The sequence below is a fragment of the Lonchura striata genome, chromosome 2, assembly GCF_050655825.1.
Source record: "Lonchura striata isolate lonStrDom1 chromosome 2, ASM5065582v1, whole genome shotgun sequence".
Classification (NCBI taxonomy): domain Eukaryota; kingdom Metazoa; phylum Chordata; class Aves; order Passeriformes; family Estrildidae; genus Lonchura; species Lonchura striata.
In genome coordinates, this window is record NC_140704.1 from 49,436,456 (window position 1) to 49,460,898 (window position 24,443).

General features: G+C 35.3%; 1 protein-coding gene across 1 annotated transcript in view; it reads right to left on the reverse strand.

Moving 5' to 3' along the window:
- Positions 1 to 24,443, reverse strand: part of FBXL2 (F-box and leucine rich repeat protein 2) — a 66,517-nt gene that overhangs the window by 20,040 nt on the left and 22,034 nt on the right. Inside the window, exons 2-4 of the mRNA XM_085573407.1 lie at positions 17,156 to 17,217; positions 3,684 to 3,738; positions 2,156 to 2,230 (exon numbers count right to left, since the gene is read on the reverse strand). Coding sequence (XP_085429533.1) covers positions 2,156 to 2,230; positions 3,684 to 3,738; positions 17,156 to 17,217 — 192 coding nt within the window. The remainder of the gene's footprint in view (positions 1 to 2,155; positions 2,231 to 3,683; positions 3,739 to 17,155; positions 17,218 to 24,443) is intronic.

Sequence of the window (24,443 nt, forward strand, 5' to 3'; positions counted from 1 at the left end):
CAAAACAAACAAACTGAAAATCTAATTTACATTTTTAAAGCTTTTTAATTAATCAGTATTATTTCTCAGCAAAGCCAAAATACCTTTATTGTAAGGATAAATTCTTCAATTAATAACATATAATGCAAGTTCAATTTACATTGCAGAAAAAAGCCAAATCCTAAAGAATTATTCAAAGAAAATACAAATAAATAATGAGCTAAGTTTTCCCAAACTCATTTATTTCTTTAATCAAGTAAAACCTCCCAAAAACCAGCATACTAAAGAAGACAACTTTTGTGCATTCAAACACATTTAGCTGTTTGAACAATTTGTCACTCAAAAAAACTAGTTTTTTGACCTTCCCCAGTTTACAATTGTTTCTACATAGCAAGAAATCCTAAGGTACATTTAAATTCAAGATCACACATTTTTTATATAAAACAAGAACTTTTTATCAGGTCCCTCTCCAACTTTATTCTCTGCCATGTGAAGTCTTAAAAGAAAATTTCATAAAACCTGATTTTTCATAATATGATATTCTCAGATAAGTACTGACTGAAAAATCAGCACACAGCACAATGTCCAACTGAGTACAAAGTTGCCAAATATAGTTGGGAGCTTTTATCAGTCTTAAATTCACAGACAAACAAATATGATACTAAAACAGCTAAAAAGAGTTCTTAGACACCTAATGTGAAACTATTTTGTTCAATAACTGATTTGTGAAATAATTTTTTACTGAAAACACTTTTACGAGTAAATTTAAGGGTATGTATTAAAAATGTACTTAAATACAATATACTGAAGTAACTGAATTGCTCCAAACCACAATAGCTTTTTATAGCAAAAGAAGATCATAACTTAGTTTCATTCCTTCTCCTGAATCCCATGCTACAAATATCTCAGCATCTCAGAGGGCAACACCACTAGGTAAAATATATGACAAACATGTTGAAAACTTGAAAATATAATTCTGTGTTTCTAAATACCAAAATGATATTTACCAAAATGATAAATACCAAACACAGAAAAGGCCTATCAACAGGAAGGACTGCAAATCTGTGGGGTTTTACTTTTTTCCTTAGCAAATGTGGAACACAAGATTTTTGAAGGCAACTGAAAACATGACATTAAAGCTCCAAGTCTTCTTTGACACATTTAGATTGAGACAGATGCCAAGAATCTTTCTCCTACCTCTGCAAGACCCTCGTGTTTAAGATAGGTAGAGCAGAGGAGTTGGAAATCAAGTTTTAAAAGACCAGTGAAAAAATTTACTGTCTATGTTACTGTAAAGCTTTAGGAACAGTTTGTACCATGGTTAGCAAAAAATAGCAAATTAAACACATCTGGATTTTATTCATGTAACTAAGAAGCTAAAACATAAAATACAGAAGTAAATCTATTATTGTAGTCTATGTTTAGTTTATATCAAACAACAAATAATAAACCAATTAAGACTGAATCAAGAAATTGTTGTTCCCCACTAATTTTTTCTTCATTTTCAGATGTCGTATTTTATTTTGTTATGCACATCTATGACAGCATTAACGCAGACATGTTTTTCTTACAGAAGACACTGGAAAGGACTTTACTTCACATGTACCTGCATTTCACACAAGGTTCAAACCTTATGAAACAAATGGTCATAAATTGAATATCAGATACACACCAAATCAAATCTAGGTAAGTCTGCAATAAGAAAAGTTGTCCAGCATTCTAGTGCTTCAATCTCCAAATGCTATAGCCAAGTGTCCAGAGAGCTTCCAGCACTAGATGGCTCCCTCATAGAGGGATTTGGGACCAGCAAAACTATCCTCTAGATCATAAAAGTGATTCCAGGAATCTCACTCCACCCAGAGGCACCGTTTACACTTTTCCTTTCTAGAAATGAGCAAGCTTGAATTTCCAGAGCCCTATATGTGTATGGTATATGAAAATCATCTGATACACAGCTGGCAATCAAAACTGAAACACACATCCAGAAAAAAAAAAAAAGGTAAATACAGAGTTCTTTGAGTTCTTTTTCATTTGCTTCTTCAGAGTACTCTTTTTGTGAACTTAGACTTTAAAACATGTAAAAACAAGCACAGTATGTGGGGCACTCAAAATGGGCTATGCTCTTAAACATCTCCATTGGAATAAAAAATACTGTAAAAATGAAAAAGACACTAACCTCTATATCCGTTTGGAAGTTAAAGAGGTCTATTCTTTGCCAATTGCTTCCATCCAGAGCTAAAACATTCCATGCCTACAGAAAACAAATACAGTTTATTTATTACCTCCATGGCCCACTCCCTTCATTTTCCTCTCAGTAATGCAAATATTTCAAACTTAACAATTTCAGGCAGCATTTTAAAAAAATGGTAGATATTAGTATTATACAGGACAAAGTAGCTAAAAACATAGAATTTGCAGAAATTAATCTCAAATCTCATAAACGGATTACACTTCAAAGGTTAACTTGTGGCTACAAAACATATGGCAAAGCAAGATATTAAATGTGAAGCACATACACAGAAAGACAACCCTCCATTCTGAAAAAGCTTTTGTAAAGTTTTATAATTAGTTACTTTTGCTACATCTAAATGGGAAAAAATAGCTGCAGATGAGATTCCTTTTAATAAAACCACAGTTCCTCAACCTCAATAGTTACTATTCTGAGAAAACAGAAACCTTTCAGAAAACTGCTGACTTTCCACTATTAGGACCAGGCCTTTCCTTTCCATGTGCTATGTTACATGTACATATTTGAGAGCTTGTCCTTCATTGTCAAAGCAATAGTTGTTCAAAGTAAAGCAAAATTAAGAAGCCAGAGAAACACAGATGTATGAAGAGAATGAGAGAGAAAAGAATACCGCATCCAACTGACAAGTTTTCAGAGAAAGATACAATTTATTCACTTTGGTTTTCTTATGCAGTTTTGTAGGTTTTAGGTGAAAGATGAAACCTGATGTCACCTGACTCACAAGACTTGCTGAAGTCGCAGGACAGGGTGATATGAGTAAAGAATGAAATAATTACACAGTTATACATTAAAACAACCAATCAATTAAATCCCAAACAAAACCCAACTGTAAGAAAAGGAAGAAAAATATGAAATTAAGTTTATTTATGCTGTATAATAATATAGTTCATTGTACGCAGCTGCTGTAGAAAGAGTATTGTTCATTTTATTTCAAGAAGAAAAAATGAAGACAAGCAAAACATAAAAACTTTCTTAACATGCCTTCACTAATATCTTGTGTGTGCCTTTTTCCTCCACTAGTAGTCCATCTACTTAACATCCATCTACTTTTGTACTTGGCAAGAAAATAATAGATCTATTTCTTAGACACATGGTGCACATTAACCAAACTACATGGAATTTTAAACAGCAATTACACCTGAAAAATAGTGTTATACAGCCACATGCTTTATAAAAAGAAAATGCCATCATGCCAAACTGGGCTTAATCCCTTCTCCAGATACAGAGCAAACAGGACTGGATATCTTTTCCACAGCCTTCAGACAGAACTTCTGTACACAGCAACTAAGCCCACATCTACACACAAAACTGGGACCACTGCTCATTTACTTTAATAAACTAAGAGACTGAGAAATTTTTTTTTAAACAGGAAGCAGATTGCAATGAATCCCATGATTTGAATGCAATTAAGAGAATAGAATAGGGAACAACAAAAAACCCCAAGAGAAATACATACCTTGGAAACTTGTGCACAGCGACACAAAGTAACTATGTCCAAGAAAGAAAATATTCTAGAAGAAAAGGAAAACAATTACAATTAAAATGTTTAATTATAAATTCCAACTACTGTATGCATTCATGTTTCTGTAGTTCTACAGAACTACCAGTTACAAAAGAAACAGGTTAAATTCTATTTGAGTGTTTTACCAAATTATTTTTGGTTATTGAGACTTACAGAATAATATCATAACTATCATCTAAAGACAGTTAACACCAATATATGAAAACCCAGCAGGTGCTGCTTCTGAACATCTATTTTCTGTTACCCCTCCCTACTACAACAGATATTTTTTTCTTCTTAATTCAGAGAAACTAGCTTATATTCCTTTAATTGTGCTACAATTAAAGAAATCACTTACATGAATACTGATGAAGATTTCAGAGGTTGGTAAAGAGTAAGAAATAGATAACATATAGATAAATCCAAGTTCAAGAATCTAAGTATTAATACAGGGGACAATGACCAAATTTCTGAAAGGGTTTCACAGTGACTACCAAGTCTAATACAGTATCTTTTTTTAAAATTTATTCTGCAAGAAACAACTACAGCTGAAAATTCAGATTTACTATCCTGATCATGCAACCAGTTTTTCAGGGTTGTCAACTCTTAATAGTTTACAGAAAGCAATTTTTTACTGTCAAAATATATTTTGTTAAATACCACTTCCAAACACAAATTAAATTGGTTCAGAGAAATGTTCTCAGTGAAAAATAAATCATTAGCTTAAGCACAAATATACATCCTATTAAAAATAATTTTCTATTACAGAGAATGAAAGCTATGAAATATATGAAAGATGTTCCTGTAATTCATTGATAAACTGCTATCTGATTGCCAAGGAACTTTTTCAGTCATCAAAATCAAGAACAGTAATAAGAACAATTATTTCATATTATAGTTAGATGTCAACATTGAGGAGCAAACAATCGGTAAAAGATGTTGAATTTAATCATGTAACATTCTGGTTACTTTTTTTCAAATGAAAGTATGAAGCTAGAGCTCAAAATTAATGCCTTCATCTTAAGCACTGTTTTAGCTGTAGTAAGAGCAAAAAATGTAATGAAAGTACTTCTTAATCATAACAACCTTCTGGACATTTATTATGATCACTTCAGATTGTAGTCATCCAATATTTCAAATAAATTTGGAAATTTTTTTCTTCTCTTTTTTTTTACCATAGAGTAATATACTTTCTCAAAAAAACTAATAGGCAAGCAAACAGAAGGAAAGGTGTTTTCAGAGGCTATGAAACAATTTATAAAACCCTGACAATAACATTTATTTTGATAGCATCTATTTTGACATTTGAACATCCTATCTGAGGCCTGTCCACTTCAGGAAACTTAGTGGCATTGAATAAACAAAGTACACAATGTGCTCAGAAAATCGCTGGACTGTTCAGATAAATACTGAAAAGTGTTCTCTTTCTTTTAAGAGCAGCATAAATATCAGTAACTCACCAGGAACCCTCCTCTGACATCACCTTTCTCCCCACCATGAGAGAAATGTCAGCAGATGAGGTTGTGGAGATTACAAGACAGAGAGCTGCAAAAGCTTCCTGGCTTACAGAAGCTTTCTCATAGAACTACTGTGAGAGTGGAACCTGAGGGTTATCTCAGATTTACAGAAGCATAAAAGACAGAATTCCATGTTATTTGTACAATGAAAGAACTTGTGACACAATACTCTTGCCTAAATAAGAATGTGACATGCTTTAGAAGTGAGGTATCCAGTTCTACCGAAATAAGAAACAACAGAAGATGTTGAGGAAAGGGTATTTTATACACCCCCACCACTCTTGAGTTGTCTGGAAGTCTATCTTCATGTTTCATTGTTTATTGCTGTTAAGAGATTAATGCTGATGCAGGATTTTTGCAAAATAAAAAAAAAAAAAAAAGTTAAACTAAAACCAAGTGGAGCACAGATGTATTTATTTTTGCTTCATTCTGTATGAATGAAGCAAAAATAACCTAATGAATAACCTAACTTTTCAAAGAGTTAAAAACTGAAAGTGATTATTCTATATTAAGAGAATAAATATTTTAGCAAGTGTAAACATTTGTGATGCTTTTAGGTTTTTTTTGCTCTAGAGAAGAACCTTTCCTGCAAGGCAGCCCAAGCTGTCTGCATCAAAACATTAAGACACATTATCAGCAATCAAAAGTTCAATTATTACCGTTCCTTAAACAGCATAATAGGCAAGAGATGCCAGTAAATACTTTTATAATTCCAAAGAAGCATCTTGCACGTGTGCTTGAAAACACTTTTTTCCATGCTTTTCTATTTATTTACCCTCTATAATACAGTCTTTCACATGTACTGCCTAACGCACGCTTGTCTCCTTGTAGTCCCACAGAATTACTCAGAATTACTAGCAAACCCTTACCAGTCAGGAAAACTGGTCAATAAGGCACAAGACTCTAAGTTTTAAAGTAATTTCAAGTCTTTAAAAGGCTTCAGAGTCTTTAAAGACTTTAAATGCAACCCACAAAATGAGATGGGAACAGACAGTGATATTGTCTGGTATTTGTGTGAAAGACCATCAGCAGGCACTTGCAATTTTAAAAAGTGGAAAAAACTACCAAGCAGGGCAGCTGCTGGTTGTATAGCACTTCTGTCCTCTATGACCACAGCTACATAGGTGAAAGCAGCCAGCAGCAGGATTCATTTCCACTTCAGTCTTTGGCATGTATTAATACAAGGAAATGGAAATTAAGTTAATAAATTCACAGTAACATTTAGGACCATCTGTTCTGAGTTCTAGTGTCCCAGGCTATTCAATTCTCCCTAGTTAGCCTGTATTGAGCTCAAGAAGGAAATACACTTAGCAACACTTGGAGCCCTTCAAGCCTTTTCATCCCTAGGCACACACCACTCTGGACATGTGCTTCATGAGTTTGGCCTTGGAGACCTTTCAATGTTAACAGTCCCTGCAGCACACGAGAGCTTCATGCCGAAGGCACAAAGAGTTGTACAAGCTCAGAGTTCCTCAACTCCCTCACGGCAAACTAGCATTTGGCTAAAGTCTAACTTACAGAAAAGGATCTATTCTTTATTTGAAAGCCTTCAAGACACGGAAAATCATCACCTTCTCTGGTAGTTTGTTCCACTGGTTAATCACTCTGTCAAAATGTTTCCCTTATTTCCAAGGTGAATGTCTGACTTCCAGCTTTGTGCTGTTTTCTACTTTTCTTCACCAAATTAAAGAGTGCTTTAGCAGTTCATACTTTATCCTCACCAAGTTTAAAAGTCACTTATCATGTCATCTTTAATTCCTATTTTAACAGTTGTTTTACTTCAGTTCTTCAAATCTCCTTTTCTCTGTCCATTATTTTTTCAGCATGTTTCTTAAAATGTAGACATCAGAAGCATGTGCAGCATTAAAAAAATAATTAATATCAACAAGGCTGCATACAGACATGAAGTATGATTTCATTACCCCCATTTTCAAAGCTATTTCAGGCCATTATAACTGCCTTTTTGTCACAGCATCAGACAAGAATCTTACAGAATTTCACCCATTTCTTTCCTGCTTAAAAGCACTACAGTTAAGATTCAAACTTTTCTACTCTGGAATTTGCTTGATACCCAAGACTCACCAAACCTCAGCATAGGAGGGCCACAGATGTTGTAGGTCACCTTATTGAGACACTTTCACTCTAATTTATATGGTTCTGCTGACAAGAAGTGGTTATCTACAGTATCCAGCATCTTCCAATGTATTTTCACATGTGCTTTATTATTCTCTTGTGCTCTAAATAGACTGCCCAATGTCTTTCCAATCACAGAGACAGCTGACTCCTAACACTGTTTCCTTCCCTAAGGGGCAACAGAAAGAAACAAGCTATTTCTCAAAACTCCAACAGTTATAGTGTACCTCCTACAGAGAGAGAAATCAATTTGTGCAAGAGTCAAACTGCTTCTGTCTTGCTTTTGTAAGGCCCTTCCACATTAGATCACATGAAGAATATGCTTTTGAAGTAATACCCCAGCAATTACTGTAGGTATTTTGATACAATGCTATAAGGCTTGATAAAAAATGGATAATGAGATGCATGCAGTGAGTACCACACACAGACACTTTACTTCCTAGAAATTCTGGCCTTATCCCCAGAATTTGGTATGACAGAAACACCTGGTAATTTCTAAAAAGCTTCACCAAAAACCTAAGATATGGGTTTGTTTATAACTGACTTGTTAATGGAATTCCACAACCAGAACTTTTGGTTTTCATGCTGTTTAAATTTATAGTGGCTTTGCACACAAGGACAATAACAAATTTCATCAAAATGAAAACCAAAGTAATAAGGATGAGAAATGCCTCACTGAAGACAGCACATCAACTAGACAACTTGCTTAGAAGACTCTTTCAACCTTACTACACTGTCCAGTTGTTACAAAACATGCACACAACAAATCCGTTATGTCTTCCCCATTTTAGAATATGGATTTCTTACTGAGTTGTACAATTCCTTGCATAGCAAATCTGTTCGCATTAAAGTCCTTCACATGCAGTATGCAAGAGTACAGCCTACATGCATGGAAAAGTATCAGGGACACAGAGTACAGCTTTCATAGCTTTGATTTTCTTGTTTTAGTAGTTTTTTTAGTAGTTTTTTAGTAGTTTTTTTCTCAGCATTTTCTCCGTGCATGCCCAAGCAACAGTGGAAATGGGCATCAGATATTCAATTCACTATTTGTGAACACTAATTTTGTCTGAACACACACAATGGCAAAGTCTGAAAACCACCACAGAAACTGTCTTGTATTTCTCCTAAAATGTCATACTTCACAGATTCAAACCATATTTACAATTCTTTACACATGGAAGGTTTCTCTTCACCTTCTGTCCTCCATTTTACTAAACACCCTACTCAGGTATGAGGCATCTCATGGTTAAGTGTAGTCCAGCAGTGTGTACAAACACTAGAATAAAAATGTGCAGGCTAGAAAACATACAGGTAAGATAAATAACTCATAGCCCTAATTCAGAAAAGCAGAATCTTTAATGAATATAAAATTCAATAAATAAACATATCTATATGATTAAATTAGCAGTGTTACTGCTGGTGTACTTCTGGACTTCACAAACTTTGCAGCTAAATCCTGTAATACCTTATTCAATAAAACCACAAAATAACACTTGTCCTGGAAAGATAAACAGTGAGGAATATTTAAATCATAAGGAATTTGACTATTTTCTATAAAAAAACAAGTATCTTATCTGTCAGGACTGTATCAACCTTATCTGTTCAGGCTGAGGAACACCAATTCCTACACAAAGTACACATCCATTGACTCATCTAATGCTTGGCCTTCCAGGTCAATTATTAAAACAAATCCCTTTTCACTGCACAGGAGCTATTTTGTAAAGCAAAGCACTTAAACTAGGAACTCTGTTACATGCTCCAAAACTTTCCAGTAATTTAACCATGCAGTTTCCACTTGTAAACAACACAGATCTTTTTTGGGTGATCTCCCTAGAAAGTCTTTCAATAACAAATGCAGCATCAAAAACCACTTCTTTACAAGCCAAACCTCCTTTTCTTTCACCGAGGTACTTATTACTACAGAACATTGACATATGTATTGGAAATTGCAAAATACTAGGCTAATTACAGGACGTCTGACATCTATTTTCCATTGCAACAGAAATCAGTTTTGCCAGAATCATTTTAGAAAGGACAGCATCTAACCTTTTATGGTCTATATTTTACTTGCAAGACAAATGGATCCTATTATTCATTCTTTGAAAATAAGTTTTATTTATCTGTAAAGTATGATCGTGTATAACAACACAGCAGCAACCTTTTCAGATACTCTCAGTATCTGAAACAAAATGCCCACTGATAAATTCAAAAAGGGCTAGTTCTGTTTAATTTTCCAGTCTCAGCTAGTCTATAATTTTTTAATATAGATTTTATTTTTATGAAGTGATTTTATGAAGTACAAATCTGGCAATGATAACACATCTTCCTAAATAAAGGCAGTTAGCCTAGTTATTAATTCACAGTGGTTTAAATTACAGCCCACAATCCTAATCCAACCTGCTGGCCATTCCAACTATTTTACAGTTTCTTTTTTCCCGTGAGTGAAGGGATTATAATCTGGGCACCAAACAGCCAAAAATCCACTATACCCACCCTGCACACCAGTGGCTAGCTAGAGAAGTGGACAAATAACATGATGGTGACATGCAGCCTAGGGACACTCCATAAACCAAGATCATTACTGCCACAGATGCTATGTGCTTTGGTTAGTTGCTGGAGTAGGATTCAGTAGACCTGATCCAACCTGTAGTTCTGCTACTGGCCTGGAGGATGATCTTGAACAAAAGACTTCTCTTCCTGATGTCTGTGTTTGCATCGTGAAAACACAGATAATAATGTTCACCTCTTCTGTAAATACTTCATGAATTACAGACCAAAAAGCCTAAGTATTTTCATGTATGGTTTTCTATTTAAACTGTCTAGCATCAGCATTTAAGAAATATTTTTTTTAGAAAGTAAGAGTATCTTTTGCCTGCCTTTTTGTTCTTTGATGGCACTTTTCACATGGAAAAGAGGAAAACATTTCCCTCTCTGCCTCCATACAAAAAGCAGACTTCATTATATCACTAATACTTCAGAACATTTAGTTCTGATAATGAATGAAGAGACTGAGTTTAAATAAACTCCAGTTTCAAGGTAAATAAAGCCCTACATCAAATTAAGTCTTCACTAAATATGATATCCCAAAGAGAGGTTTTGTAGCAAATAAAAGAAAACCAAAATGAAACAAAATAAATGTTAAAGTACAATTCCAAAGGTTGTGTAAATCATTGCTATATTCCTTTCAGCTGTTACTCTTCCTTCAAATACTTATTTACTTTTGTTTTGTTTGCTCCAGTGTGACTAATCCTTTATCACAAGCATGTTCTTACTGAGAGATAATACCCGTAACTTGAACCAAGTAAAGCTAAAGCACTCCATTTATAAGGAAGCCCCAAGCAGAAACATTAAAGAAAATACTTGCTTTTCAAAATTCAGAAATTTTACTTAGCACCTTGACACAATAAAACCCCACTTCCACTTTCATATCTCCTCTTCCTCATTAATGCAGTATACAAGAGCACCACTGTGCAATTTTCTGCATCTTTTCTTCAAGCCTCTCACTCACATTTTTAAAGGAATTCCATCTGAAATATCGCTGCCCAAAACATTCCATTTTGAGCTTACACTGGCACTTGTTTGTGAACAAAACCAAATCACTTAAAAATACTAAATAAAGGATGGCAGTTACCTACTCCAATTTCAAACTGAATTGTTCATATAATCATTTGCAAATGTTTAGCATCTCATACAAAGAAAAATGTGTACAAAGTGCCGACTGGTGAGGCAAAGAACTGAAAAATATAAACTTGCATCTGGAACTGATCTTGGTAAGAATTTCACAAGCACACAAACAATGCATGTAGCACTGTAAAAAAAGGTCAACATGATACCTTCTTCACATTCTGAAGGGGATATACTGACCACCAAGCATTGATTAAACCTTTAGTTTTCTCAGGCAGAGCACAAGTTCTGCCCTGAATATAAGTCACTCAGTTTAATTTCTGATCAGTTTTTGGGAGGTACGGACCACTGGAAATGAATATATGATTCCACAGAAATGAGTAAGGATTTGCTATTTTGCTGTCATCTGTTGGATTATTTCTGTTTGCTTCTTGTCAGTGTTAGTCTCCGCATTTTTAGTTAGCAAATATTTAAAGGATACTCAGGACATATTGAATAGTGTGAATTAATTCTGCTCTGCACTAATTATTTGGACAGATGCATTTCAGGCATGTTTAATTAAAAGACTTAATGAAAAGTACTTGTATGAGGCAATATTAGAATTTGCTTCACAAAAACCATAGATTATTGAAAATATACAGAAAAGAAGGCTTACTTTCATAAGATATAATCCCTTCAGTTTATAATCTGTGAATAGTTCATATACTTGTATCAATTTGGCTCTTTCTAATTCTAAATAGTTTAACTGCAATTATTTGGCAGACTACTATTGAGGACTTTGAAGACTTTCAAAACACTCTAAAATCAAAATAGAAGATTGCATATGCATTATAAAACTGGAATGTTTCCCTGAGACTGTCAAACACTAAACAGCAGCCTCAGCTATTCAGGGTGAAATATTTCCCTGTTTAATTATACAGATCCTTGTAGTGGGGAAAATGAATCATGTCTGAGATGACAGATTGTTTTTTCCTTTCCCCTTCAAAACACATATATTGTTCTTCTGCTTACAAAATTTTTACCAAACAAGAACTGCTCCAGACAAAAGTTTTATATTTTTTAGTTCTTTGACTCACTAGTCAGTACTAAGATACAGCAGCCAAACTTTACAGCAATTGTAAGCCATCCAATTAACTCCAGGACCTAGCTAAGAAATACCCAGGGCATCATGACAATTTCTTACTGTAGACTTCGCTGTATTTCTTTCCTATTTCCCCCATATGGTAAAGCATCACTTCAAATATATTAAATACTATGTTTGACTTCACCAGTTTTAAGCGAACAGTAACTTTTTCTCTACAACAATGAACATACTAAAAGCTCAGCAAAAAGCAGCAGGCAGTAATAAAAACAAAGAATAGAAACATATAAACTTTATTATAATGAAAAAATTTTATCAAAACTTTATTACATGCAAATGTCAACCTTCAAGATGCATAATGCAGCCTACAAGAAGAGCTGCTGCTGGAATGCCACTCCTGGGTTCTTCTCCTAATTTCAGTCCCAAAACTTTACTTATCCTCTTCTAAATCTGATTGACCACTCAAATTTTGAGACTGATAGCTAAGATCAACTCTTAAGTACATGCACTCAAAAAGTACGGTTTACAATAGAATTGTAAATACAAACAGAATTCACAATAGTGTCTATATTTGTGGCACAATTTATAAGGTTGGTACTTTGTAGGCGGAAAGGAACTGAAAATGGTTTAAGCAGCTGAAAGGGGCAAACATCTCTGTTCCTTCAGCTTACTATTTTTGTAGGAAAACTTACATTTTTCACAGTACAGAGCATTAGCAGGTAAAATACAAATGAACAAATATTATCCATCTTTCTACATGCCAAAAGAACTGACTGTATCTCCCTTTTCAAAAGTGCATTATTACTTTTTATCAAACCCCTCCCCCCCCCCAAAAAAAAAAAAATCAGGACATTCTAAGATTAATTACACAGACTTCATTTTTTTTGTTTCAATTTATTTTCAAATGCACACTGTAACAACCCATTGTTTTAGGGTTTTTCCCCAGCAATTTAAATAAAAAAACATGAGGCAGTGGCATCTTACTAGAAAGGTTACCATTAAAATTTTATTAGCCTGACTTGATTTCTCATTCTTCTGATGACAGGTAAGATTTTATGAATTTCAGACACCAACTCAATTCTACAATTAATGTCCTGTATATTCAACTGATGTGTTATCATAAACACATAAGCTAACAAAAAAAATAAAGCTACAATCATCCAAAAACTATTTTAATTACACAATTTGTAATACCACTACACAATTCTTAAACATACAAATAAGCATTTATTCGATCTTTTACTTCTTGCAATATGTCATGCTAGAGGGGAATGAGCATTCCTTGCCAACTGGCAAACTAATAGAACTTCAACAGCTAACAGGGGTGATAATTTTTCCTTTAGGCTGAATACTACAAAAAATTTTTTTAGAGGCAGACTATTCCTTTCACAGGTAAAAATATACTCCAATATTACAAACAAAAACAAATATCCATAAACCAGAGAAAGTTACAAATTAAATACCTCCCTTTCTCCACTCCAGCTATACAATCAAAGTATAAATGACCCTCCAAACAAGGGTCTTCTTCAAAAGCACCACTGCCCATATTAATCAAATATCCTCTTCCTCCTCTGCCCAGTTGTTTGGGTCTGTTTGAAAAGAACAAATAATCTCTCATTTCTTATCCTTTCAAATGAATTTTGTGCCTGAGAAGCTGGGGGTCTCAACCATTTACTTACAAGCATAGTAGATACTCCAAAGAAAATGTGGAACAGACATGACACTGGCTTGAAAACCTTCCAATATAATTCTGGTTGTTACATTAGTAATAGTAATAACTGCAATCATAATATTAAAAGTGATGATGATGATGATGATGAACTGCAGTAAAAGATTACTGTAAGGGATTACTTTGTTCACTTTAGAGTATGCAAGTATAGCAACACTATTCAACAAATAAATTTCAAAGTGTTTTTATTTTGTAAGTCTACCATCAGGAAAGTGTTTTTCAATTTTAAAGGAAAAAATTGGACTGACTGCTTGTTATAGCCAGATTACATAAATTTAAATACTTCATGCAAATGAGAACAAGACCAATTCTGGAAATAGAAGAAACTGTGTTTACATTCAATTTCCAGGTATTTGTAACAAGATTTTAATCACATTTTTTCCACAAGTCCAATAGGGGTTTTTTAAAAGTGGGCTGTAGTGCTAACAGTTTTCATACATATCCGATACAAGCAAGAATCAAAATAAGTACATTTGATGACATTTTCAGTGGTATTTACTGTTCAATTCCAGCTCTCTGAGCAAAATGTTTCCACTGCAACTGGTCTACTCTCCTTTTATTTAAAAGGTAGACTGCATAGTTAATAAAGGAAAAATAATTAGAATATTAATTACACCCAGTGCAGCAATATTTAAGCTCTCCTGTCATAACCATAGGGCAAGACAATTTTAAAACATTATACATTGTAGCATAAACAGATACTGTTTCAGGAGTCAAAAGGTATTCAGACTCAGTCTTACAACACCCTTTAGGTGCAGGCTCATAAAACAAATTCCCCACTGATAAACCTCTAGACAGGCAGGTCTGTGCCCTGAAACTTCCTTAGATATCTACACCCTGCAGGGATGAGAACCCAGATGCATGTCCCTCTCTCTAACATGCTCTGCCATTGGCCTTGTGAGTTCGTCCCTGCAGCAGTACAATTTCAAAAGGAGATTTACAGAGCACCTCTCTCATACCTCTCCTTCCATTCCAAAACCCTGGTGATCAGCACAGTCTTGTGGGTATAATGAAATATGCACTTTATTTCCCTCTGGCAGAGCAGACCCAGTCCTAGCATTGAGCATGAGATCATCATGCTCTTTATGGAGAAAGCTGACAGTCCCAGTTCAGTTTCTCACATCATCAACTCTTCTAGCCACATCTGCAACACTACTTTAGTAAATCACCATGAAATTGCAAAAAGGACATACGTGCACAAAAAATAGATGGTTGGCTGAATCAGTTCCATGTATGCTTGGCCTGGGATATTTTATGTTCTTGTACCAGCCCCATGAAGCCTTTCAACCGTGCAAAAGGCTTCTTTAGACACTGCTGTAATACTGTAGTGGAAGGGATTAGCTGCACCACTCCCTCCAATACAAGATAAGCCTCAAGTTGCTTTGTACTAAGCTATCTTGAATACAAGAACAAACAGCTAAGCCACCGGTAGAGTCTAATTACTTGGACTTGTTTGTTTGGATCTTACTCTTGCTGAATTCTTCAAAATCAGAGAATCATAGAATGGGTCAGGTTGAAAGGGAACACAGAGAGTCATGCAGTCCAACCTCCCTGTTCAAGCAGGGTCATCCTGGAGCACATTGTACAGAACTGCATCCAGATGGTTCCTGAATATCTCTAGTGAGGGAGACTTCACCACCTCTCTGGGCAATCTGTTCCAAGGCACAGTCACCCACACAGTAAAGAAGCTCTTTCTCATGTTCAAGTGGAACTTCCTGTGCTCCAGTTTATGCCCATTGCCTCTCGTCCTATTGCTAGGTACCACTGAGAAGCACCTGGCTCCATCCTCTTTGCATCCTCCTTCCAGGTACGGATAAACATTGATGAGGGCTCCTCTCAGTCATCTCTTCTTGATGCTGAACAGGTGCTCCCTCAGCCTCTCTTTTAAGAAGGATGCTCCAAAAGACATCTTTACTATCTCAGTGCATGATACTTTTCACTACCTAAACCATATAAACAAATTATAGTCTATCACGTAAATAAGATACAGCATCTGTAACAGTCATTTCCACAAATATTTGGGAGTCTTAATGCTTGAAAAAAGTGCTTGCAGATCATGATTTTTAGCTAAGGAGGCAGCATCCTGCATTGACTTTTATCTTGTAGTTCACACTCAATGTGTGGCATTGAGTTCAACAAAGCAAAAGGTATGAGAATTCCTGTTCAGGGCATCCTTCAGTGACTGTCTCTTTTAATCACATTTTCTAAACAGTTCCAAGAGTCTAATTAGAGTCTGCCATTATATGTAATGTATCTCAACAAAAATGAAAAGCTTTTTAAAACTCAATTCCTTTAACAACAGTCTGCTTTTTTAATACCATTGAGAGAGCATTGTGATAGTCACAATGATTTTAGGAGCATTTTCTTTGCACACAAGATGCAAAATACCATTGAGACATTCTTCCACTTCAAATCAGAGTGAAGCAGTGACATACACACAAGCTGACCCAAACATCTCTTCAGTATATTAAGAAAAAAAATCATCAGCTCAATTTTAATGACACCACCACTAAAAACTGTAATTGCACCATCATAACCAAACAGTTCTTTATTTTTTTTCTTTCACCTTAAGGATTAGTCTGTAAATCCTCTCTGTAGGTACAGAAGATGTTGCTGACTTGGTTCAGTTCCAGCTCTGCAGTGGCCACATCCAACCAAGCAATAGCTCCACATTTGGCAGTTGGTTTATACTTTGCTTGAAATCAACTTTCAACCATATAAGAGCGTGAAGACACCCACCAGTCATGGGCTGAACTTACTCATCTTGTATTCTAGGTAACTTTTGCAAAGATGATCTACTTGCACACTAGCAAGCTGATAAAATTTATGAGTAACACAATGACTACAATAAGAAAGATCCCACTCTGTTGGTTCTACCTTATACAACAGACTGGCAGTAATAGTAATAGATAGAACTTTTCACTGCAGTGACTTTTTTGGAAGTTCTGACATTGAATTTGTATTCTATTCTGTTATAATAAAGTTCATGGCATAAAGAGTGTGAACTACATTAGACAATTAGGCTCTTCAGACACATATAAAACATTGAGAGTGTGGAAGACCTGACTACTTGGTACACCAATGTTTTTTGGACATTTTATTTCACTTCTTTTTCTGACATGTAAGTCAAAAATCACAAATTACATCTTCCATGGTACAGTATAACTTGAACACATTGAAACAAATCAAGGCAACAAGCACAAAAATTCCAATAATTAAATCAGGTGTGTTATTTATTTCAAGAGGATTTAAGAAAAAATGAATAGTACTTGATAGCCTGTAAGACACATAAGCAGCATACAATCCTCAGGCTTTTACTCCTTAAAATGTTATGTAGAATTACCTTAACAGAAGTTCTTTGGGTAGTTTTTTGTTAATAAGGGCTTCATCATTATTTGAGAAAACCTAGAAACAGAAAGAAAAACCAACATGAAAAACATCTTCTAAAGAGGCTATTCACCTTCTACTTAGGTGCTTAATTCTCTTCAATCACTGTTAGTATAAAGTTTTCAACATGTCAGTTGTCAATAGTATAAAATGTACAAAACAAAGCCACACCCCCATATACACCTGCTCTTCCCTAGTGCTAATTTAACCACACAGAAATTGTGGAGCAACTTAATAATTATGAAGTAAGCACAATTACACTGCACAAAGTATTTCAAGCAGTAGGGAAACTTCAAGCAAGACAGGTACAACACACATTGGCTGCACAGTCCTAAAACTGTCCCATTACAAAAAAAAATCAAAACTGGACACTTCCCAATTATTCAGGTCCCTCCTTTCACTGTCTACAGTGCAAATACTTTGACCCAGGCATGTGAATATGGATAAAATATAATTATCTGCATGTTTAAAGAATTTAGTGCAACATACAGGGCAGCAACTGCAAAGTAAGCAGGTCAATAAATGCTTCATGAAAAATTGAAAATACCTCTCACCCAAACTTCATATTATAAATACATATCCTAAGAGGGAAAAAAAGAGAGAGACTAAAAGAAAACACCCAAGGAAAAAAGCAGACAATATTACGGCTATGTAGTCAACAGCTACATAAAAAGACTTAAACAAAGATGTTGACCAGGTTTACAACTTAGTCTAAATATTTAGGTTTGAGAAATTTTACCACAAGAACACAGCACTAAACAAAACAGAAGGTGAAATGGAATTTAAGGAACCATGGCAAACACTGGAAGATGTCAAAGTCACAAGCAATCATTTTGTGTGTTAAGAGAAGAGCTTTAGGGAGTTCATTTGCTGTCAATAATGCCAGAAACAAAAAAAACTAGGAAGAAGGATCCAAAACAGATGAGTTTTCTGAACACTAGAAGGTAAACATGAAAATCACACAAAACATTAAAACAACTGGAAGAAATCTTCTCATTTTATTAATCATATGCTGTTCTTGACATCAGGGTATTGTTGCTCATCCTACTATTCACACACATTGAATACTTGGAAACTCTTTGCTTCTTGTTTAAAAAAAATGAAAAAAGAAAAAGGTCCATAAAAGCAGAGGAAGAAAAGAAAAGACAAAGATAAGCTTGGCTCTGTCTTCATAAAAGAAGGGAGACTGTAAAAATTACACACCTGGAAATTTTGAAAATATCTCCTCAAAAAATATTGTAAAATTTGAAAATTTGAACCACCTTCTGGCTGCTGCCAAGAACCTTTTTTCTCTTCCAGTACATCCTAGACTGATTTCAAGTTTAACTGCATACTACTGTTTAAATTTTGACACAGATTTCTTCATCCACTACCTCTGTGTACCACTATCCACACAGCTAAATACAATAAAGCTGTCAACTTTCAAAAGGACTGACAAGTTTAATCAAGCTTCCTTTTTCAGCAACTGGAGCAGGATATTTATTCACAGACTGGGGACTACAGGTATTTGAAGCATAAAACTACCATGAACATATATTTCAATTGGGCAATTCTAGCTCCTTCAGAGGCGTTGTCTTTAAGCAGCTCCACATGGCTGACCAAAGGCTCAGCTTTACTCTGGTTGTTTTATACCCAATATCCATTGCTGCTGCTATTTTCAGCCTTTAGGCTGAAATATACCATGTACATCAATGACATTTTTAGAACTGGTTGACTGATTCTGACTATGACAACTCATAGGTTTATGAATTAACCACATGTGTGCCATTTTTTTATTTTATGTTACTCAAAATTTGCAGCTTGGGGCCTGAAAACAATAGCATATATTGGGATTTTGTTTTTAAGAAACAGTTGGTGTGCCTAATTGTGTTTACAGCAGAACTCACTCAGAAAAAAGGGGCATATATGCCATCCTCATAGAAGTTAGGATCACTATAGAGTTAACTAAGGAAATATTCCTGTGCATTGCAGGTTAGGAACATAAATCACAAAAAAAAAAGGACATCACCTCCAAGACAGCATTCAAAGTCTGTGGCAAAACAGACAAGTTAACTTAGATCTCATTAATTCTGGCTGACAATCTGAACATTCAATATCACAGGCCTAAAAATCCTCTTTTAACTTATAATTATTCCATAGCTGCAGATAATGCCTCAAAAGTTACATCATCTAGCAGACACATATATGCAAAAGCATTTATTTTAAAATAAAGCTTCTTTGCAGACTGCTACTAGTTTACATGTGTGCTGTCACTCTGCCTATATTAAAAAAAAAATCTAATTATCCTTTTTTTTACCCCACAGATTCCCAAGTATACAGAAACATTGAGATATACATATAGAGATACACACACACACATAAAAATATATATATACATGTTCATTGTGTAAGGATAACACATAATTTGAGTTAGTAAGGTGTGAGGCAAATTGCTCTAAAGACCTGAGCATGCATTATAGCTCTTTTTTTGTGTTAAACAGTATTTCCAACTACTTATAAACAGAAATGAATTCACCACAAATCACAGCACAGTAGTAAGCATTGTCCTGCTGAGGCCAAGCTGAAAAGCCAAACCTACAACCAAACCAGCAATGGCTTATAATCTTTATATTTATGTAAGAATATTTTAAAGTTGGATGGACAAATGATTTTGAATACATGACAGCTTATCTGATCAATATTGTTAATTTAGGAATCCCAGTTAAAACTGGAAAAAGCACAGCTTTTACTACATACTACAAGAAGTGTGTGACCTGCCCAGCCACCAAAGTACCACACCTGCTACACCTCCCAGAGATGAGGCTACAAACACATCCAAAGCTGTTTTCCCTCAAACAGTAACTTTGGTGTGTTCTCGTACTCATTAGCAGCATTTCTCATATAATAACGTATTATTATTATGGAATAAACACGTCTAGAAAAATGAAAGTGTCTCTTTATTGCATTGGTTTACTCTGTAAAAGTTTATTAGCCTCTAGAGCCATATTGCATTTGCATCTCTGAAGAAGAGAGGGGCTGCTTTAAAGGCTCCTCAATAAGTTTCCCCCCTAACAGAGAACAGACACAGGACAACTGGAGTAGTAAATTTCTATATAAACATTTGTAACATGATTTCAAATGCATGCAAGCAGAGAAAGAAGACAGAAGGTGCAAATGACAATATATTAACTGTTTGAACAGTTTCTGATGATTTAAAACTTCCATTAATGAAGCAAGAACCCTAGTACATTCATGTATTGTTCTTCTTACTTTTTACTTAATTTTTATTACATAACCTCCCAAAAACATTCAGTTAAGGAAGTGCCTGATCACTGTAACAATATTATTCTTGTCAAATATGATTTTTTTCTTTACTTACATATCGTTCTGACAAGGACATGCCCTCGGTATACCTGTACACAGTAATCCAAAATAACAATAAAGAATACCCTGAATGTAAAAAGAATATTTCTCCTCTCTTTGCTTTTGTATTTGGTAGCAAGTTTAATTGCATTAATGATAAGGTATCTCAAACAATACAAAAGTATGGTTTTAACTGTATAAAATCCCCAAATACAACAGAAAAATCTGTGCACAAGGAGAAAGGATGTAACTGAACATATGTAATAGATGTTACGATAAAACCAGTTTCAAGTTTCCTGTAAACACAAGAAGAGTTACAAAAGATCTCCAAATTCTAAAAGTATTGCAGGGACAAATAACACAAAACAAAATCCACAAGAGAAAACTGTAATTCCTTGTTACTTGAATCTTGAGCCATTTCTTACATTTCTTAACTGATCTTTCTTGGTAATCTCTTGGTAATTAACTGATTGTACTCTCATGGTATTTCACTGTACTTTTGGAAGATTGGTAAAAAGGGACTATTTTCTTTAAAAATTACCTGATAGTTTCTTACATTTGATTTCTTTAGCAACTACGTTTTTAAATATCTCTTGATAATATAAACAAAGCACCCGTTGTGTAAATCCGTGAAACCCAGAAAGGTTAATCTCCCCATTTGAATTCCCTTTCCATATTATTAAACAGACTAATTGCCATGAGCCCTAGAACATAACTTCTTGGTACACCACACTTAGCATGCCACCATTGAAAGCACCACATTAATCTCTTCAGGTCTAACAGCTAGTGATAAGGGTCTCCTGTTTTCACCAGAATTAAAGAGACAAAGAAGTCCTTTCTGATAGTTACTTGAAGATCAAAATAAGGTTATACTACTAATTTTGGTGATAGTCCTTACTTATATTTTTTTTAAGCATGCAATTTCAGTTGTCATTCAGTCCTCTATTGAAGAGGACTATTTTCTTAACAGATGAAACAGTTTTGGTAGCAGCTCATCCATTATGGCTCAGCTCCACTGAGATATTTATGTGCCTAATTTCCACTGAAATCAGAGTAGATAAGGACTTTGAACCTGTCAACTTCTCAAATCAAAAGTTATTAAAAACCCAGACTCTCAAAAATAGCCTTGCTTAGTAGCATGCTAAAGAAATTATGGGCAAAAGTAGGTTTGGGGAAGAAGAAGCGTGAAAGACTCTAAAGAGCATCAGCAAAAGGCATATATACTGAAAACAAGACTGAAGTATTTATCAATTCAGGAAAAAAACCAACATTGGGTCATTTTCACCAAAGGAGACAATAGGCTGGAATTAAATCAATATATTTCATTCCTGTCTATGATCGACAGAGCCCACATCCTATTTCAATTGTAAATACAGCCGTATGTGTAAAGCATCAACTCTTTCAGGTATCCACAGGCAAGAACAATTTTATTAAGTATTATCCATGCAGTAATAGTCATGGTAAAGTCAAATTTTAAAGAAAATCCTGAGAAAATAAAATTAAAGTTTTATTCAGTGCCTTGATGTGCAGATTTTTGTTGCCAAACACAAAACCCAGCTTGCTGCATATGTCTCCTCCTCTATTGAGACACCTAATTGTTGCCTGTGCAATTTTCTTTTTGCTATGGTATTGAAAGCAATTGGCTTTGTTATCTGGAGCAGCTCACAAGCAAACTAAAGTAATGAACGGCATCCTAAAAATCTCTCTATTTAAATACCTCATAAAAATGGAGGAAAAAGAAGAGGCAAAACAACATTCCTTTACCATAAATTTCAGATTATCCCATGTTACACTCTAGCACAAGTGTATAAAATTCTCAAATGCTCAGGGAATTGCTGCTAGCTAGAGCTTCCTCCAGAAACGTACAATCAATGCATCAGACAGGCAGAACCATTTAACACCATGCAAGTGGCAAAACGTATCCAGGCAACAAAAGGAGCGTTAGACAGGATATACATTGCCAACAGAACTGAAGTAAGTGATATCAAAGACACAACAACTGATGACACAGGACTGCTGCTAAACTAGAACCCATGGTAAAACTTTCTGTATAATCAATAAAAATTATAACACACCAAAATGAACCTTGAAATGCAATCCCATCTTGAACCAAGCTTGTCTACAGTAGAGACAGACTGGCAAAATCTTTTATTTCAACATACAGACACTGTCTACCCTGCAGGCTCTTGTTCCTATGCTCCAGCTGTTCACCTTGCTCTGGCTCAGGCTATGCCTTTGTGAATTTTAAAATTCAGCCTTCCTGGCCTACTGTGGTAGCTAACATTTTCTTCCCTTTGGACACACACTACTAGAGCCCAGGACATGGTCTTCAGCAGCCTTACAGCTTCCTCCTGGCTGCCAGATACCCCCAGGTTCTTTTGCACTAGTCTTTCCTTGCAGTATTTTCTCTTCTAATACTGTGACAACAAATTGACTGAACAAAAGCAACACCTCGTATCAAATACTTCTGTTCTTAATGTGCTGGTCATCTTAAAGAGTTAAGGCTCACCTTCAGAGAAGATCAAATGCACCTGAGCACATCTCTCTGATTTTTCTTCATGCTTTCCAATGACCTAAGGCTGCTTATAAGGGCCATAATGCTTTTAAAATTTCCCCAGAATAAGTGCTGTTTAACATAATAAAACCTTCCAGGCAGAAGCAGCTGGCCACACCGCCCACTTTGCTGCTTGATTCTTTTCCAGAAAAGCCATCATTCTTGTTTTGCCAGCACTGGTATTCATACCACATCATTCACATTTTACTGAAGGGCATCAGCCTGGCTCTTAAGGCCCTGTTCTTACTAGGAACAAGGTCAGCACAAGGTCACTTGTGAACTTCAGAGCTGCTGCACAACTGATGTCCACAGCTGCACAACTTTACCTCGAGGCCCCTGGCTGCTCCAACTCAAGCACCTCCCAGTGCAGAGCAGGAGGTGCTTGGAGGTTGCCTTTCCTGCTGCCTCGAGCACACTAGGCCATTCGCAGTTGCTCAAACAGCTCTCATCACCCTTCCAGTGGGCTTTTCTGAAGGGCCAACAACATATTTGGAAATCACCACTCAAGCCTTTCAAAGAGTACAGCTTCATTCCTGCAAGCAGCCACGGTATTAAAGCCGTATTAAAGGTTAACCTGACCTATTAGCTGTGATGCCCATACCCCAATGCAAGACTCAGCCTCTCCTACTAAGTCACCAAAGAGACTGCAATCCTCTGACTCCAGTGTTATAGTTCTTACTTTTGCTTGTTAGAAAGGGGAAATCCAGTCGTTTGCAGATTAGTGATTGACCTTATTACTTGCAGGCCTAAAATTCAGTTGATAGATAACATTTCATCAATACTTGTATCATGTAACTGGTGTTTTGTAGCCAGCATGGCAGAAAACATTATGTTCAATCCAATACCTCACTAAAAGAAAGAGGCACTACACTTTATTGGCAAAAAAGGTATGCAAGCTCTACTTTCCCTAAGCTACTCTGAGATAGGAGCTACATGGAAGACTAACCCTTTGTTCAGGTGCACCCAGCGCACATTTGCCTTTCAAGGCATCTAGTTTTAACCACTACCAGAGATGGCAGAACGAACCTAAACCACATAGAAAAATAAACTACTCCTTACCTAATCTTCCATGACTAGTTCAGATCAGGAAAGAAAAAGAAACAAAATTAAAAATCCAACAACTACCATACAAACACTAAGAAATTTGGAATAAGTTGTTAATTGTATCCCCATATATTCTTTAAACATATGCAGAGAAACAGCTGAAAAAACAGGTCTGACGAAGTTTTATCCTCATCATCTGTTAGTCATATACTGATTGGCAAATCTTTCCTTCAATTTGCTTTCTCTTAAAAAAAATAATGACTGAACATCTCCTTTTTCAGATAATTATCCATTACTTGTCTTT